Raw genomic sequence first — 19,227 nt, forward strand, 5'->3', positions numbered from 1 at the left:
TTGTGTGCATAAGGTTTCAGTAAAAAAAAATGTTATAATTTCATATAAGTGTTATAAGTGTTATAATTTAAAAATGCTAGCATTTTAGAGCTGCTTTCTCTTTCTTATTGACACAGAGCCTCATTCCTATATCTTTAAGCAAAATTTAGCCTAGTTTGGTTTTATGCATTAAAAATATTGTCTGTCTAAAAAGTACATACTTTAAAGCCGTGAGTTTTGCTTGATTAAGGCTAAGTAAAGGATATAGATCAACAATAGCATTTACTACAACACCTTCAGGAGGGTACTTTCAAAGTCTTCTACAGATCTGAATTAATTTCACCTCACAGTGCTGTGTAGCAGAGGAAATTATCACCAGGAGACTAAACTGCAAATAAATGCCTGTTTTAAGTAGGACAGCTAGAGGTGCAAACCAGTAAAGATGGTGTCTGAAATTGAGAATTCCTAGGGTTTTGGGTGTGTAATCATCAGTAAAATTCAAGGTGTACCAAGTTCAAAAAAGAATTCCCATCCTTGAAATCCAGTCCCTATACTAGAAAAAAAAAGTCAGCTACTTTCGATTTGACCAGAGCCACACATCACTGTTGCAGTATGAGGGGAAAAAAAATAAATTAAAAATTATGTACTGCAATCAGGTACTTCAAAACTGCAACCAAACCCCTCCCACCAGCCCAGGTTGCTCCAAGCCCCATCCAACCTGGCCTTGAACACTTCCGGGGGGGGGGCAGCCACAGCCTCCCTGGGCAACCTGTGCCATCACCCTCAAAGTATTTGCCATACCCAAAAGTATTTCTTCCTGATGTCTAACCTAAACCTCTTCCAGTCTAAAGCCTTTACCCCTATCGCTACATGCCCTTGTCAAAAGCAATAACGCGACCTATGTTTACACGGCGCTTTCGGCGGGGGCCGAGCAGAGTCCATGACTTTTGCCCAGGGCGGGGCCGCGCATATATTTCACGTCCCTTCATTTCCCGCCTGATCAGGCTGTTCCATTTCTACCCTTCGAAGCCCATTTTAGATGCCAGGGTTTCAGGGGGTTGCCTCACTGCTTCCAGCGATGGGATTTGGGACACCCCAGCGGTCCCTCCCACACCGCCGCCTCAGCCCTCCCAACACTCCCACCCCGGCCCCGCCACTCTCCCTCAGCGGCTCATGGCGAAGCCACCGCCCTCAGCCCGCCCACCCTGTGGAGCTTCCACGTCTGTATCAGAGAGTGGGGCGGGCTTTGCCGTCTCCTTCTCCTCCTATTCCCCTCCCCTGTTATGGCGGCGCCGGCCCTGACCTTCGTCCGGAGGCTCTGCTGGCGGCCGCTCCGCGAAATGAGGTGAGCTCCGATCCTTGGCGCACATCCCCTTCCCCGGGGAGAGACGGCTCTTCTCAGCCGCTGTCTCCGCGACGCCCGCCGGGGTGAGCAGGGGGCGGCGGGCTCCGGGCGGCCTTACCCAGCAGCCTTCCTCCTCCGGGGCTACCCGGCGGGACCCTCATCTCATAGGGGTCTCGGGGAGGTCGGGTGCGGGCAGCGGAGGCGCTGGCGGGGGGGTGAGCGCCGTGGAACGGGGCGAGAGGGCAGCGGCTGCCTCACTCCTGGGCAGCCCTCTCTCCCTGCAAGCCGGGGCCCGGCGTGGAAACCAGGTGCTCTCCTAGCTGTGCCGCTTGATAATCTGGGTTAACTCTCTCTGTGCGGACCATATATGGGGTTAATAAGCAGGATTTCGTCCCCAGAACCGGGGAGGTCACTGCTGGTTTAAAGTGGGGGCACTTCCAGCCCTCCCGCCCACCTTGTAAGTGCTTGGCCATGGGAAACCAGCATTTGTTGCCTTCTTCCAGCAGGGCCTTTATTCTTCTGTTTCTGTCCACTGAGGCAAATGTTTCACTCCAAAGAAATTGTTGGGTAGTCTGGGGGTAAGGCATTGGACATCATCCTGGATTACAGAGAAGAATGTGCGATTTGGTGTTTTCTTGTGGTTTTCCCCCTCTCCCCTCATCAGTCCCCCCAAAACCAAGCTTAAGTGCATGTCCAGCTAAGTAAGGCTTAATGCTAAAACGATTGGCTTTCCAAAAGGTCTTGTAGTATCTCCTGCAGTGTGTTTTTATTGCCTGTCACTTTTAAACTCTCTCCAAACACAGCTGTCACAGGCAGCAATGGGTGCTGTGGCAGCTGTGCACTTTCAGTGTTACCTGGGCAGTGGGAAGCAGACAGGATGGAGTAGCTTGTGGATAGGTGTAGAGTTGCAGGATTGACATTTTTATTGAAAATTATTAAATTGGAAATTCTACTGTAAAATTGCTTGTGCATGAGTAAGAATCACAAAGTCAATTTGTGGAATTTCCTCTTTGTATCAAAAATAAGTTAATAAATACTCAAAGAAAACTAAGCATTTGGAGTGTTAAGTGTATTCAGTGTGCAAGCTTCTAAGCACAATAGTGAAGCAGGCATCATCGTACCAAGAAGGTGAACTGGATTGAAAAATTATTAATTTTTTCTTAAGCTGTTGGTTTGTCCTTGCTTAGGTAGCCTTCTTGTTCTGGAATACTTCTTGCCTACAGTAAACTTGTTTTTACTACAGTGGCTGCTCTTCAGCTTGGGAGGCAGCAGTCTTAAGGGTCTCAGTTCACTTCTGTCAAGGCTGTTGAGCAGTGTCCCAAGTTTCTTCTTGGCTTTGCTGCAACATCTGAAAGTTCACAGCCCACCCACACAGCAGGAGCTCAGGTGCTCAAGTGCCAGCATAATATGCATCTGTAAATAATTAGTCCATGCAGCCCTTTTGTATTTCTGTCTGGGAATTAATTTAACCGGCTCCCTGCATTGCTTACTCTTCACTTGGTAGTGCACTGTTACTCTTTGGATCTCTGACTGCAGAACTTACAGCTCTTTTCTGCTTCTTCTCCCACTAAGCCAGTCAGATGCAAAGTCCTGAAGGAAGGCCTGGAGAGGTTGTCTTTGCCCTGGAATTGTGCATGTTATGAGGAAACTTCTCTATTAGAGGTGAAAGAAAAACTGATGGTTTGCAGCTGAGATATTATTTCTGCTTTCATTGGATGACTATGCACTGGGGCCTTTCTCAGTGAGAAGAAGCTCAGTATTCCAGGTCATTACTCAAAAATACTTCTTTATTGCTGTTAATGGTCAATCAGCTGCATCACAGGGATTTGTTTACTTGTATTTTATACTTGTTCTTATTGCGTGAGGAGGATGGAAACAGTCTTCCACTGTTGCAGATAGGCAATAACGTTTCCTGCATGTAGACATAGTTGCACTCAGGGTGCATGTAAGCCTTGACTTGTGGAAAACCTCTTTGAGGCTACTGTCATCCTGGAGATGACCTGTAAGTTTGGTGTTACCCCTTCTTCTGTCTTCTTTTTTTTTCAGGTTTGGCCACAGGGAACTAATTAGCTTGTAGTGGGACATGTCTGGTCCTTCCTCTCAGTCCTATTCAGGTAGATGCAGTTGGATAAGGACAAAAAATTTAGTAGCTTTGTTCTGGTATTCCTATGCTGGCTGAGCAAAAGCAACACAGTTGCCTCTTCACTTCTCACCCACTTCCCACTGCCAGTCCCTATTTCTGTATTGCAGCAGCTGCTTTCCTTCCCTTTCCTGATGTCACCCGCAATCAACCCTGTTTGCAAGGAGGAGGACTGGATTTTTGCAGTGTTGGTCTCAAGTAGTATATCAGACTGTGTTCTTAAAAACCCTCTTTGCTAACACCCTGGAGTCTTCTGTGGGGCTGTACCAGAACCTCTTGTGCTATCAGTAGAGGTTGCATTTATGACTGAAACTTTTCCCCAGGTGTTCAGACTTGTCTGAGCTGGCCATGGTTTCACTCCTGATCTGAGGATCTGCATAGGCAGTGGATGGATGTCCTGCAGCCTCCTGAACCTCTACCCAACTTCACCACCACCTGCTAGCAGTTGGGTGGGAGTGCATCCTGGCGCGTTGACTTAGCAAAAGTGCAGCTACAGGGTTGTGTTTTGTCTCCTACACAAAACGCATAACCTGACCCTACACAAGGGAGGCCTTGTGGATTATGCTTTTTATTCTCTTGCTGTTTTACATGTGGTTTTGTGTTTTGGTTTGAGTCTCTTAGGTTATGTCTCCCAGTACTGTCTTGGGCTATTCTAGCTTGTCTTGCTCAGCTGTTTTCTATTTCCTGTCAGTCAGATAATGTTTTTTGGTTTGTTATGTTTGTTTTTTTTTCCTGTGACAGGCTTCTTTTTATCAGCTCTCCTTGGTTTACTCTTCGATTATATAGGTCCTCTGCTCTGCTCCTCCTGCTTGAGATAATGATGTTTCTTTTCAAACTTCCCTGTGGTAGCTCAGACCTCTATTTCTGGTTGATGCTTGTGAGCCAAGTTGTCTTCACCACCCCATGACAAACTCTGAATGACAGATCATTACCTCCTGACCACCAGGAAAGCAATCAGAGCACATAACTGTCTTGATTTTAAACCTCTCTTCAAGCATAGCTTTTTCTGTCTTGGTGCAGGTCAATCAAAAGCTTAGAGAGCTTGTCATATTTTCCTTACCTTTTGAGTATTTTTAAAATTTTATTTCATTTTTATTAAAATCACCTCTTTCCTTCCTTGAAACCTTGTCAGCTTTGATATTTGCAGCAACTTTTTGCAAAATACTGGTAAAATTAGCTCCACTCAGTATTGCAACTGTAAGTTAACCTTCAGAGTCTTTCAGAAAGGGTCTTCATACCATCAATGAATCTTAAATATCTTTTTCTTTAAGGGATGGGATTCTGAAACAGCTGTTAGAGTAAACTCATCTTAAAACACTGTTTTAAATACTGGGCCTAACTAGTCAGTGTAAAATAGGCAATTAAATCTCATAATGGAAGACTTTTTCTGCAGAGACCAGTGTTAATTGCATCAGTTGCTACATCTTGTTTGCACATATTGACTGATAGAACATAAAAGACAAAAGGTAGTTGTAGAATGATTGAACAGTTGTCCAGAAAAGTATCTTACTATATTCATGTCCTTATTTAAAAGTTAAACTGTTTTGAACAGTAGTACACTCAGCAGTTAAAATCAAGACCAGACCAGCAAGCTCACTAAATGTACATAATTGAGCTGGATTTGACAGCTCACAGCAAATACCAAGCCCAAGGTGTCTGGAACTCTTGAAAATGGATTGGCCTGGAACACAGATTTCTGTTGTAGTTAATTTGCTTTGAAGCACCTGTTCTTTGGAATCACCATGACCTTGTCAGCTTTGTCTGCTTAAGTCAATGATCTGGTGGTTCTGTGTGGAGTTACAAAGAATTTTATCATGTTTAATACAAATAAGGTGGTGGTTCCACTTGACATGAAGAACCACAGTTTGTTTCTATTTTTGCCTTTTAAGATTCCTTCCCATTCAGAAGGTAGTTAGGAAACTCTCAAGGAAAACGTAAATACATTTTGAAATGTTTGGAGGTTGATTTTAAATTTAATACAGTGATAGGAGGTAATTTTGTCCTTTGCCAGGGTAGAAGATGCTTATCTTTGGATTGTACCATTCTAAGAAACTACTTATTTCTCTCTTCCCTTGTACTTCTCCCTCTGTGCAAATTATGTTCTGTCTGCAGTTGCCATCTAGTGAAGAGAGCAAACAAACTATACTTCATTCTTGCATAGCAGTCCTCATTAGAATAAAAATCAGTCTATTTATTTCTAACAGTCTTTGGAACATTGCACGTATGAAGAAATGAGAAACACCTGAATGTCAGGAATTCAGAATTCGTAGTGCAAAACATGACATTCTACCTCGGCTTGATGTTCAGGATTAATCCACTGTAATTAACCTTGTTTACAAGTAACTTTCATTTATAGTAATGTTGACGTAAACCCCAGGAGTTTCACTGGTAGTTACCTTTGTTAGAGTGAGCATGTACAGAAGATTGAACCACTTATGTCAATTTTTTCCCCCAGTTTGCTGTCGTATTCAGCATAAGAATATTTGTGATTTTTTTCCCCCCAATTTCCTGATTGCTCTGTCTTAAAAGAGGAGTTTAAACATTGATCAATGTGAAATAATCTGCTTTAAAAGTATTATGTATAGATACTCAGTTCAAACTGAATATTTCTTTATTATTCTGATTAATTAAAATGATCGAGCTTTTCTATTTTGATGAGCCCACTGATGACAGCACACATTTTTCAGGTTCCCCTGAAGCTCATTGTAATAAAATTTAGACTGTAGTCAGCAGACTCCAGAAAAAAACTGTGAGCTAAGATATTAAAAGTCTTGTTAAACCATATTTTACTTTACAGGGAATCAGAAACCATTGCCAAGTAATTCAGTACTTGCTCCACCAGCATGTTCCACCAGAAAAAAGGAAGCAAATGATCTCTTGGAATGGGTTCTTGAAGGCTGCTTTTTTTACATCAAAACTCAGGCTTTAAGTCACTGAATAGGTGGTGCTACTTGTTTGTTTCTGGAGTGTTCTGGCAGTGATTAACATGTAACTATGTGAGAATTTGCCAGCATCTTGGTTTAAACTAATCCTGGCCACAGTCTTTTATCACTGAGAGCAATGATAAGGCACTGACTTCCAATGTTGACCTAAACACTTACAGAAAGGGTAACAGCAGTGGGTTGCAGTAAATTCAGCAAGTACAGATTTTGTTTGTGCTGAAATCCAGAGAGAACTTGTGTAATGTTTTGTTATGCTGTTGTTTTGCTGTATATGTGAAAGCTACCTCTCTTCTGACAATGTGGAGTACTCCAAATGGCAATTTCTATGATCCAGTCACTGAATGAAGTCTGTTCTAATTGAAGATAAAATGGAAGTTATCACTGTGTTGGTTTAGAAATAAGCAAACACAACTTTGCCCTCAGTGCTATCTGACCACATAGTTCATTGTAGCTTTTTGACTGTGGTAGTGCAAAATCATCTTCAAAACCAAACAAATTTTTAAAAAAACACCCCAAGCTTCCAAAACTTCCTCCTATCTGAATATCCTTTCACCTGCTCACAAAAGTGTTGTCTTTTATTGGCGTCTGACTCCCCAGAAGGAAGGATTTGGGGTTTTTTCCTTCGCTCATTTTTCCTTTCTTCCCCCTCTCACCCCCTGCCTTTTTTTGCTTTTTTTTTTTTTTCTTTTTTTTAATTCTTTTGGAGAAGGAAGTAACACAAGATTTGTCCCTTGTAGGTCCTGATACAATTTTTGGTATTTCTTTGTATTTTGTCTGTAGCTAGGGTAGCTTGAAGATAAATGTCTTTCCTAGTGACAGAGGGCATGTGCAAACCTTCCTGTCTCAGCCTGGTCTGTGGTTGTCTGAAAAATGGCAGCAGGGGAACCTTTGCTTTTAGAGTTTGTTAGCTCATTGTGTACTTTGCTCTCTGAAGCACCTTTACTAATTATAGGCAGTCAATAGTTTGGGGATTTTTTTTCAAATTGATCTCTGTCATTGGACTTCTTGGTAACAAAAACTGGATGTGTACAGTCATCTCAGTACTGTTTTTGTCCTTGAATAGTGATTGACTTCCAGAGTGAGCATGTCAGATGAGAATTTAAACAGCCACAGTTCAATAGCAACTGTAGTCTACTGATTTTTTTGAGTGTTCTAGTGTGGGTCATTCCAATTCCTCCCTTGAAACAGACTCTGAAGGCTTTCAGATGAAGGCAAGAGCTGTAGCTTCAAAGTCTAATCTAGAAGTAAGCTGTTGAAGTTAGTGGACCACTTGTGTACTGCTTCAGTATAGCTAGCAGGTTAAATGTGTTTGGTTTTCACAGAATTACAGGTTGGAAGGGATCTCTGGAGGTCACCTGGTCCAATCTCCCTGTGCAAGCAGGGCCAGCTGGAGCTGGTTGTCTGGGGCCATGTCTGGACAGCTTTTTGATATCTCCAAGGATGGAGATACTGCCACCTCCCTGGGCAACCTGTGCTAGTTCTGAGTCACTCTCACAGTAAGAAAGGGTTTGCTCATGTTCAGGAGGAGCCTCCTGTGCTTCAGTTTGTGTCCATTGCCTGTTATCCTGTCAAGTGGGCACAGAGAAGAGCCTGGCTCTTTCCTCTTTGCACCCATGTGAGATGCTCCAGTTCTTTAAGCATCTTTGTGGCCCTTCACTAGAGTCTTTCTGGCATGTCCATGGCTCTCTTGTACTGGGGGACTCAGAACTGTAAACAGAGGTGGGTTCACCACTGCTGAGTAGAGGGGATTCCATTATCTGGAATTATTTCTTGAGGATTAGATTAATTGTTTATGGATTCTTTGCTAGCTCTTTGGCACTCCAAAAAGGTGGCTATTTTTTGTAGTAAGGTGCTCTGGTAATATTTATTCTGAAAATAAGATATAAGAGGTATATAACTTGTAGAATGCACAATAGTTCTTGAATAATTTGACCCTTAGAAGCCAACCATTAAAACAGGCTAACATTTTTATTTCAAATATGCTATCATTTTATACCATTATAAATATGCATGTAAAATGCTCACTGCTTCAAATATATTAGTATTAACAAGCCTGTTCCTGAAACAAGAGAGTCTTTGTGGCTGGCTTTGTTTTGTTTTTCTTAATTGTCAGTAAGATACTGAATGAATCACTTTTATTCTGGGGAGAAACTTCCAGGTTATTTGGGTTGTCAACCAATAGTTCTTCATAATCTTCTATAACAATATCACAATCCAATATGATTATACATGTTGCAGCCCCAATAGTAACTGAACTATCCAGTGTGAGCTTCTGACCTCTGTCATGGGAGCTGCTGCTATGGGTGCAAACTTCTAAGTGCTATGGCTTAAACTTTTTCCAAGTGGTCTTGAAGCTCTTTGAAATGTGCAAATTTAATTTCTAAAAGTGACAAACCTTCTCAGTGCTTAGGGGGCAGTCACATCTACAGGTTTGGTTGCTTTCTGGTAAAATTAAGAGCAAAGTGCATTGCAGGAGGGTATCTAAAATGACAGTTATCATTTGGAAAATGATAAAAATATTTCAATAACATTTTTATTCATAAATATTATGAATATTTAGCTGTAGCTAAGTAACTCAGCTACAGGCAGCTGTAAATTCTGCTGTGACAGAACTGTAAGTATTTCGAGTATGTGAGAACTTTAGATCTCAGCCCAAGTCATCACCAGATTATTATCAAGTAAATTGGTTTGGGTCTTTACAGGACACCTGTAACTTTTTCTTGTGTGGGTGGTGGAAGTAGTGCCAAAACCAAGAGCAGTTGTACTGCTTTCTGTTTAGACCTAATTTGTTTAATTCTGAATTATTGGAAAGAATTCTGCATTTAGACAGGGTAAGCCATTGGCAAATACTGCTTTGTTGTTTTATAGTATAGTATGTTCAGTCATCCCCAGTATATCTAGGTGTCATGGATTCAGGAGAGAAAGGAAGCTTCAGACAAGTACTTAGTGTTCATTCACTGCTTCATCTGAACTAGCAAGGGGGTATCTGTGGGTTTTCTAATGTGCATGGGGCTCCAGCAGCTGGTAGTATCATTTGGAAAGACCTACCTACCATAGCCAAAAGCCATTAATATGGAGGTGTATGCTTTCTTGCTCTCCATACAGTCAGGATTTGTTCCCAGAGGCCAAACAAAGATGGCTTTTTTCCGTTCTTGGTATTATTCTGAGTCTTTGTTGATGACTCTCTTCATAAAGCTTCCTTAGATAAGAATGCATAAAGAACTTGTGTGAGTTTGTTACTCTCCAAATACTACAATAATCTTTGAGTGATTCTCAAAAAATATCACATGTATGAACAGCTCTGTATTTTTTTGAAAGATTCATGTTTGTAAGTTTTGAATGTGTTTGGGAGGATATCTGTAAGTCTTCCTGCATGCAGAGATGTCTTGGGTGGACTGAGGATGTAAAGGAGATTCTCTTATGCTTTACTAATTCACTGTTTCTAGTTAACTGAAGTCTGCTGAAAATAGGAAGTTTTTGCAGAGATTTCAGGAGATGATCCCTTTTTTCCTCCCAGAAGCTGTGATGAGAGCATATTAGCTGTACCTGTATAGAGCACTAAGAGCATCCCATTTCAGGTCTTGGTGAATAATGATCTAGATCTTTGATCTAGAGAACTTAGCTATTCTTTAATATTGAAAAAAAAAAAAAAATCAGGCTTAGCTGAGCCTTTTGCACTAAACAACAGTGATTCAGTACTTCAATTTGCCAACAGACACATCATTATCTTCTAGCTTTTTACATGTCAAAACAGTGTAGGAGCATAGAACACTAAAAGCTGATAACGATTTATAAACCAAACTTGTTTTTAGGGAAACTATTGAAATGTTCTTACGTAAACAATAAGCTAATTTGACTTTTTCTTTCTGTTAATGCAGCAGTAAGTGATTATATAGTATTTGCACTGATCTTTTCTTCTAGATAGATACATTGGGAACAGCAGAACACTACAAGTATTCCTAATATCTGAGAGCAATAAGTTTTATTTACTCCACTGTAGCTGCAGTCTAATGGGCTACTGCCAGGGGCTGTGCTGGTACACCAGGAAAGTTATCTTATTTTTTATGAAAACTGGAGGTCTGTCTACTGAGTCGTCAACAACTCCATGTTACTACCATGACAGATACAACTTTGCCAAGTGAATCAAATGTGTTGTTTTCTAGAGAGTAACCTTGGTGCTGATAACACTTTCTCAGGCTACCTGTTTTTGGTTGAAGAAGTGATGTGCTTGTTATGATAGGTCTTTGCCAGGGCCTTGCTTTACCAGACAGACTTGTGCATTAGTCCTTGCTGCATGAAGAAATAAAAGTGGAGTCTGGTAACTAAGCTGATGTTAACCTACTGCTAACCCTCAGTCACCTGCTAACTTGGATTACGACAGAGTTACTGTCACGGTGCATCTTAGTGATAGCAATGCAGGACTCAAACCACCTGAGCCTGTGAACTTACATGAGGAAAGTACAGACTGCTTTGCATGCAGTAGTTACTGCAGAACACTTGCCTTCTGGATTATAAGGTATGAAAGTCACTGTCATGAAAAATTAGGGGAGTTGAGCTTAACTCAAAGGAGTAACTCAATTACTTCACTGTTTCCTTCTTTTGTAGTTTCTGTATGTTGGAAAATATGCTAGTTACTGAAATTTGGACAGACAAAAATTGTTAGAGGCAGCCTCTTCTTCTCCATCTGAATGAAGACATAATTTCATTTGTCTGTGTTCTGAATTGTTTTAACTAATGGCAGAGGTTCTTTAAGGAGATGCATGCAAATGAGGGGAAGTGGAAGTTTTGCCATGGGATAGTTGTGAAAGCAGATGCAGGCTTTTTCAGGATGTCATTTTATGTGTCAAATACGGTTAGTCCACATTTCAGAGTATAAAACCTTACAGGATTAAAAATTAACAGCTGAAGTAACTTAACTCTATTAATGTAAAAACTGTCAGTCTAAAGTTTCTTCAGTATGGTATCCTGTTTGTATGAAGGTCAGTCTGTGCAGCTTATGGGATACTGCTTTCCACCTAGAAGTCTGACAGAACATGGTAACAGACATTTATTTGACAGACACTCATGAGAAACTAAGTAATTCTGCAGAGGGGAGGGGGCTGAGGAGAAGAAACATCCTGAGAGAGGAGTATATGACAAAATACTGTATATAGTCAAGTGATCTGAAGGTCTTTGGGAGAAGCCCGTAACAGGGTGGCACAGAGAGGATTGCTTTGTTTCTGCAGCCAGAAGGATTTCTGCCCAAGTCTTCTGTATGAATCAGTTATCCCATCCTCCCCATATACCTGTCCTTTTTTTGCCCTCCAGCAGCAAAGCAGGAATGATTGCTCCAGATTATTAGCTGCATCTTCTTTTCCCCTCTTAGCTCTAGGTAGCTTGTATGGAGAGAGAGAAACTGGAGGACTGAGCAGAAATTTGACATTAACCCCATCTACCTTCAGGTGCCCAGGAAAAGTGCTTGTTTTGCTGTGTTAGTTCTCTGGTGTGTGAACATTTATGAATTCTTAATGCTATGCTATTGTGTAGGTAAATATCTGTTTGGATTTAGAGTAAATAACCAACAGCATGATAAATGGTGGTTTTGGCAACTGGTAGTGATTTCTGTGTTAGCAGAAGGGACAGTAGCTTCTCACTCAGCAAAAAAAAGTGAACTACAACTGTAAATTTCCTGTGTGCAGAAAATGCTGCAAGTGAATCTGGAGAACAGTAATGTTATTTTCCTAATTACAGAGAAAGCTATGAAATTCTAGCACTGCTAATGCTTTGCTTGTTGTCATAATTGGAGTATCAGCCTTTTTCAACCTTCTTTTTAGCGATTCTAATGTGAAGTCTTGGGAGGTAAAATAAAGAGAAGCTGGTGTCTCGAGTTGAATATCTTTTTCCAGATGGTCCAGTTACTTTTCTTACAGTTACAGCCTTAAATACTGGTTTCTATTCCTCTCATATGCCTCATTTCCTAACAGTTGTTATAGTTGCCTGTGGAGGCGACCTTTCCCACTCCTGCACCTCTTGATGTAGCTGAAGTAATGATTAAGGGCTGCCATTCTATTCCTAGACTCCTTTCTTTCTCCTTCATGAAGAAAATATGGGATAATTTTGAGGGAGAATGAAAATGGGATAAGTGCTACTGAAGGAGTGGGACCGAAGCCTGAGATGCTGCTTGGAGCATCCATGAATGGGTGTCAGGAGGCAAGAACCACCCTGGTCACCCTGCTGTGGTGCTATGGTTGCTCTGCTTTGCCTGTGTGTGTCCCAACAGCAGGAGATGAGGCAGCAAGGAGGTCTCATTTGGTTGTTCCCCTGCTTGACTTCACAGCAGCCTCTCAGAACAGCAGCTGCTGGTGCTGGAGTAGACCCGGTGAAGCACTCAGGACAAGTTTTGGGCTCCTGAACCTTGTAGTTGAGTCTGGTGCCTCAGAAACACTGGTGGCCTAGGTTGGCAACATGTGCTGACTTTTCTTTGCAGGGACACTGGAGAGACCTGTTAATCAGAAACTTGGTTTAGTTACAAACACACACTTGGCATCTTGAGGTTTGGGGGAATTCATTGCTGTGTATCCTGACTGTCATGGTTTAACACTGGCCTGGCAATTAAACCAAGTAACAGGTGCTCTCTATTAAGATATAGGTGGGCCAGGATAAAGGTGATTTTCTGTCTTGTACTTTTGCTTTAAACTATTTACAAGAGACTGAGCTGAAAGCAAAAGTACAAGACAGAAAATCACCTTTATCCTGGCCCAGACCAGGACACTGACTAAAAATACCTGAACAGCCCATACAACTGCTTCTCCAGAAGCACCAGCAAAGCAGTATTTTGTTTAATTTTCTCCCATGATTGAAAGAACGTGAGTAGAAATATTGCCAGTTTATGATGCTGTAGTACCAGGTCTGTGTGAAACAGCAAAGGGGCAGCTACTGTCCAGCTCAGTGTTCTGTGTGAGGAACATGTGGAAAGAGCAGCATGGAATCACACAGCACATTGCCATAGTCATCATGGCAAAGTAGAGATGGCACGTGTATTATCTGAAGTATCACACATGATGTGCAAAAGATACCCACATCTCCTATTAAACATATGTTCCAGGATTCATCTGAGAGCCACTTTAATGTACTCCTTGCTTCTATCTGACAACACTTCCTGTTCTTTTCCTTCCTTGTCTCCCTGAAGATAGTTACAATAAAGTAAAATGAGCATTTTTCCTGTTCTGTCAGGAGTTTTAAACACACGTGTTTCTAGCACCACCTACTGCTTTTAATCCTAATAGTATTTTTAACTGCTTTTGTCTGTGCTTTATTTCCTCAGGATCTACTAACGTTTAAGAGAAAACCATTTATTAAGTAAGTGGAAGATGAAGCTCAGGTATATCCATCCCTTTCTTTCACTGAGCACTTCTGATGTTTCCTGTGCAAAGAGATCTTTTTGATCTTCTGTGTAGTTTTAATGAGGAAACTGCTAAGTTGCTTTAAAAGTTAGGAAGGGAGCAGACACCATTGTACAATAAGTTGGCATTTTTAACTCTATAAAAGTTCTTACGTGAGTGACAGAACTGCACAGTAATGAGGGGCTTTGCAGTTTTTGTTAAACAGTGAGAGACTACTTTCAGCCTAACAACTTTTAAGAAAAGCATCTTTTAAAAGCCTTATGATTGAATATTTATCAGGATAAGAGACATTTATGAGAACAGGTAGAGTGAGCAGGGTAAACGATGGGTTTGCAAGATACCCAGTGTGACTGAATGGGAACAAAAAGATGTCCAAAGCAAGAAAATAAATATGATATTATTGTCAGCCTGGATTTTTTCAAATTCAGGCAGTGATGCCCAGGGTTTATTTCTTTTTTTTCAGAGTGTACAGCTTGCGAAGTACCAAGTGAATGATCTTACAGGAGTGCACAGCCATTTGTCGTGGTGTCTGGCTGCTCTGCCAAGTTGTGACTCCTCTTGCCTCTCTCCTCTGGTGGGAGCTGGCTTTTTACAGCTGGGGGAGGTTGCTGGGCCCTCACCACCCTTCCGTGGGACCTGGTACAACAAAGGTAATTTGCAGCAGTGGGACAGTGGCAGCTGATTGTCTGCAAGGGACAGGGCAATAAAGAGAGGAACCTTTGTGAAGGAAGTAATATAGCTTTGTTGCAGCATGTAGATGAGAAGGGGGATTACAGAGGGAGTTTTGATTACCTTTCCAAGTTTTCTGTTTGAACTGAAACTGCAGGTTTGACACCAGTAGTATGTAGTTTATGTTCCAAGCTCTCTGCCTGCCATGTGGTTGTTTTGGCAAGGCTGCTAAAATGAGGTGTGGATTTGCTCAGTGATGGAATTGCAAGGAAACAACAGAGGAGGGAGTAAGTCCTCCCTGTAGTGGGTTACAGTAGCCTCTCCTACTCCTTGGTCTTGGGGATTGTGGCAGGGTGTCACTTTGTGGTCCCAGAGATAGCAGTGCTGATGTGTGTGCTGACAGGTGACAAGTCATCTTCTCTGCCCTCTTTATATGATCTGCTTGGAGTCAAGGAGCTCTGCTCCTACTATTTGTGTGTCACTCTGAAGAACGAGGTCCTTACCAAGGTGAATAAAGTGAAATAACTTAATTTTTCCCTTGCATTTTCATCCTTTGTTATTTTAATAGAGAAATAGTACCAGTCAACTTAGCTTTAGCATCTTGAGAACTGGTGCTCATCGCTGCTGTTAAAGTCATCAGTATCTTGCAGAGAACTGAGCTATAAGCAGAAAGGAAGAACTAAAGAGAAGAGGCATTTTTTATAACCAGGCTTTAATCAGACTTTAATAAATGGCTAAGTTGGTTAGTTTGCTATTATGAACTGGCAGGTAAGGAGGAAAAGAAGAAAAGAAGAATATCATAGGAAAGTAGCTCTGAGTCTGGACTTACTAAAAGATCATTCCACTTTTTCCTAGGCAGGCATGTTTTTTATTCATGTAATTGTGTTCTCTTCCTTCTCACTTGTCCACTTTGCATCCTTAACAAGGAAGAGATCTTGTGATCTGCTAAATCTCAAAAATCCTTAACCATGAATATATGTGCTGAATGCATATATATACTTTCAAACCACCTGCTGTGCTGCTTCCCTCTCTCCAGTTGTCCATGCTCTTGGTCATTTATGATCACTATCAAGCTGCGTATAAAAGAGATTCTTAAACCTGTTTATAGTATTTCAAGGATTGTGTTACCATAGTCACGTCCTGCTTGTCAATCATGGTGTGAACCAAATTTTTCCTTTTTAAACATTGAATGAATTTCAGTGTAATCACTGCCTAGATAGACAAAAAATCTTTTACCAAATACATGAATCATCTTGGGAACAGCAGCGCTCAAGTAGTTCCAATCGTGGCTGGAAAAACTGGAGGGGAGGGGAAAAACCCCTAAACCAGAAGGAACTGCTGGTTGTCTTCCTGCACTCATTTTTTTTTTCCTGAAAATATGACTTTAAAAGCATGCTTGTGAATAGGACCTGAAAGTGAATGTCATGTTCTGTGATTCCAGAACAAGCTAAGCAAACAAACTCAGTATCAAATCCATTTAGGTACATGTTTCCCTGGCAAAGTGCTTTTATCGATGCTGAAAGTTTTAGCTAAATAAGGTCCCAGCTGGCTTGGGGATAAACTTATTAAACTCTGACAAAGTCTTTTGAACTCATCAGTTTACATGAATGCTAGTTAAACTGGCAGATGGTTAACCCCCATTCGCCTGGGTGCACTGCTATGTTAGTAAAATCCTACATCTGATCAGTTTAAGTTAAAAAGACCACCTGTTCCTACAGCCCTTTTTGATAGCCTATTCCATTTTGTATTGTTCAGATAGATTTCTCTTTACTAGAATAAGATTTTGATACAGATTCTGAAGTTCTTTCTTTTTGGAAGATTTTCTGAGTATTACAGAAAGTATTCTTTTGTCTGCCATTCAAATTCAATAGCACACACACCTCCAATAAACACCAGAAGCTTGGACTTTGTTAATACAGAAGCTCTGTAGTTGGACATAAAATCGATTGATCTTAATAGGCATTTTTATGATACAACTAAAAACTTCTGGCTGTATACAGTCAAAGAGGAATAAAATTGGACACAGTTGGAATTCTTTATGCTTCCTGCCTGCAAGTTTTAGATTTCCAACAGAATATAAATTTTATTTAAGAAATAAGATCAATGAGGATGCTTCTGAAATAAGCAGTGCTATCGAACCTATCTAAAATTCTCATGAGGTGTGTATAAAAAGACAATTTTCGTGTTAGGAATGACTTTAAAATGATGATTCTGTCACTGAAATGTTAACAGATCAAATTAATGATTGAGCATTCTATCAGTCTGCATTTAAGATAATCATTAATTTTTCAAATGTGGATGGTTATGAAATCTATCATTTATGATGTTCTAACATGACAGCTGTTTCTGTGAATTATAGTGAGATAAGTTGGGATTTTTTTCTCTTTATACTAAAATAGAGAAGAAATGTTGACACATATACTACTAACATTTTTAAAATAATGAAAATATTTAACATAAATTGTGATTTAGCCAAAGAAAGCTGAGACAAAATGATTTTGCCCTACTGAAACAAGCCAAAATTATTAGACTCCCTGGATTTTTATCCCAAACTTTGTTGAAGGAAACCTGCTTTCACCAAGTATTATAGGGTTGAGTTGTGTTTGGTTCTTTGGTGTGGAGTTTGGCTTTTTTTGGGTTTTTTTTGTTGTTGTTGTTTGTCTTTGTTAGTGTTTTGTTTTTTTTCATGGAATTACATTTTCTACTTTTTTTTTTTCTGCTGAAAAGTTCTTGTCCCAGAATATTCTGACTAATTCTTATTTCAAGTGTCTACAGGCTCTTTTACAGCCACCTCTTTTCCAAAATATGTTTTGAAATAAGTCTTTGCTCACACTGCCCTGATTGGAGAACCAGGCTTTCAGTTCTAAGTGCTTCAAGACAGAACCACACAAATTTGAAAAGATCACAAAAAACCAGACAGGTTACATTCACTTTTTAATTCACGGACACATGAAGCTGTTCATGTTTCATACAGAGATTTAAACCATTAATACAAATGTCCTGTATTTCTTATGTTTGTCATGGACAGAACCTGTAGGGTCTGATTTAATTCAGAAACAACAAATCATTAGTTTACCACTAGCACTGTTCAGTGGTCTATGCATGTTCACCTGGTGCATTACTGCATACTTTCTTTGTCATTTGGCAGCATTAAAACTATCACTTTACATACCTCTATAGGTTAATTATGTTGCAGCTAAAGAAAACTTTTAAAGCAACTTACTTGGAATTTGTAGTATCTTGTGTTTTGTTGCTATTTTTTTCTTTTAATGAGTGCAGGTATTTAATGTTTTACATTTACTTTAAATGTCTTCAAAAAGCTGCATATCTATTTCTCCTCTAGCCTTACAGAAAGTCCAGCAATGGGATCTTTTCTTTCCACTTCATAACAGGCAATCACAAGCTGTTTGCATCCCAGCAATTCACCTGCATATGACTGCAGCCACCATGCAAGTCAGCCAGAAAGACTTTGAAAAGGCTCAAGAACAACTGAAGCTTTTGAAAAAGGATCCTGGGAATGAGGCTAAATTGAAGCTCTATGCTTTGTTTAAACAGGTAGGGTTGGCTTTGTTTCATAAGGGGCATTTGTTATCTGAGGGGATGGACCTGTAAATTATTTAGTTAAAACAGGGATTTTTTAAATGTATTCTGTTTTAACAAGCTCTTCATTTCAAGTACTTGAAGCTCTTGAAATGCCAGCCTTTCAAATCCTGTCTGAATTCTGAGGGAATCCAAACTGATTTCATCCTGTAAATCATGCTTTCAGTAAAAACCTGTACTGAAAGAAACAGAGCCAAACATATTAATGCAGCTCTGGAAAATTGGTTATATCTAGGAAAAAAGCATAAGCCACCTTCTTCCTCTTGTAGCTACAGCCAGTCAGCTGGATCGATGATAAAATAGTGTTGAAATTTGTTTTCTGATTTGTGGGGGGTTTTGTCTTTCTTTGTGTGGTTGTTGTGCTTTGTATTTGGTAAAGCATTTGTGGATCAAGATTGGCTGCAGGATCAGTACAGGCTGTGGGTTGTTACATTGAGGAAGGCAATCAATTGCTCCCTCAAATAAAAACTTAGATCTGACTGTTCTGGGTATTTTTGCTAATTAACAATAATGAGCTCATAAGTGCATGCTTTCTTTCTTGCTTTCCACTCAAAATATTTCTCTCTGATAGTGTACTTTTCAGGAAAACTACTCAGAGAATGCTTCAGGATAGCTTGGACTTTGGCAGCTAAAGTGATATAACACCTTTGTTCATAGTAGGTCCAATTCTGAAGTAAGGTCCAATTTAGAATCATAGAATCATTAAGGTTGGAAATGACCTCTAAGATCAAGAAGTCCAGCTGTCAACCCAAAACCACCATTCCCAGTAAACCATGTCCCAGAGTGTCATGTCTGCACGTTTTTTGAACATCTTCACTTCCCTGGGCAGCCTGTTCTAATGCTTGACCACTCTTGCAGTAAATAAATTTTTCCTAATATCCAATTTGAACCATTCTGTGCAGTGGTTTCTTCATTCACACAGCTTACGAGTCTTTACCTTTTAAAATATAAAATTTTCAGAATTTTTGAGGTAGGAGAACTTATGTGCATGCATTGTTTGGAAAGTAATGTCTTATAATTGCTCAGATCTGGAGAAAGAGCAGATGCTGACAAGTTTGTGGTATGTCAACCGTCTGAATAATTCCTAACCATCAGGTATTCTTTCTGTCAAGGTGAATTCTGTTTCCTGATCAGACATTCAACAAACCATTTAATGGTTCAACATCGTTT

General features: G+C 40.3%; 1 protein-coding gene across 5 annotated transcripts in view; it reads left to right on the forward strand.

Annotated features, from left to right (window-relative positions):
- Positions 1 to 1,156: 1,156 nt before the first annotated feature.
- The window catches only part of ECI2 (enoyl-CoA delta isomerase 2), a 28,808-nt gene continuing 10,737 nt past the window's right edge, over positions 1,157 to 19,227 (forward strand). Inside the window, exons 1-4 of one of the 5 annotated variants that reach the window (XM_030445870.1) lie at positions 1,160 to 1,324; positions 13,710 to 13,766; positions 14,252 to 14,438; positions 17,850 to 18,012. In XM_030445870.1, coding sequence (XP_030301730.1) covers positions 17,890 to 18,012 — 123 coding nt within the window. In that variant the 5' untranslated portion in view covers positions 1,160 to 1,324; positions 13,710 to 13,766; positions 14,252 to 14,438; positions 17,850 to 17,889. The other 4 variants (XM_030445869.1, XM_030445873.1, XM_030445868.1 and 1 more) reach the window with 4 other exon arrangements.

This window comes from Calypte anna, chromosome 2 (assembly GCF_003957555.1).
Source record: "Calypte anna isolate BGI_N300 chromosome 2, bCalAnn1_v1.p, whole genome shotgun sequence".
NCBI lineage: Eukaryota > Metazoa > Chordata > Aves > Apodiformes > Trochilidae > Calypte > Calypte anna.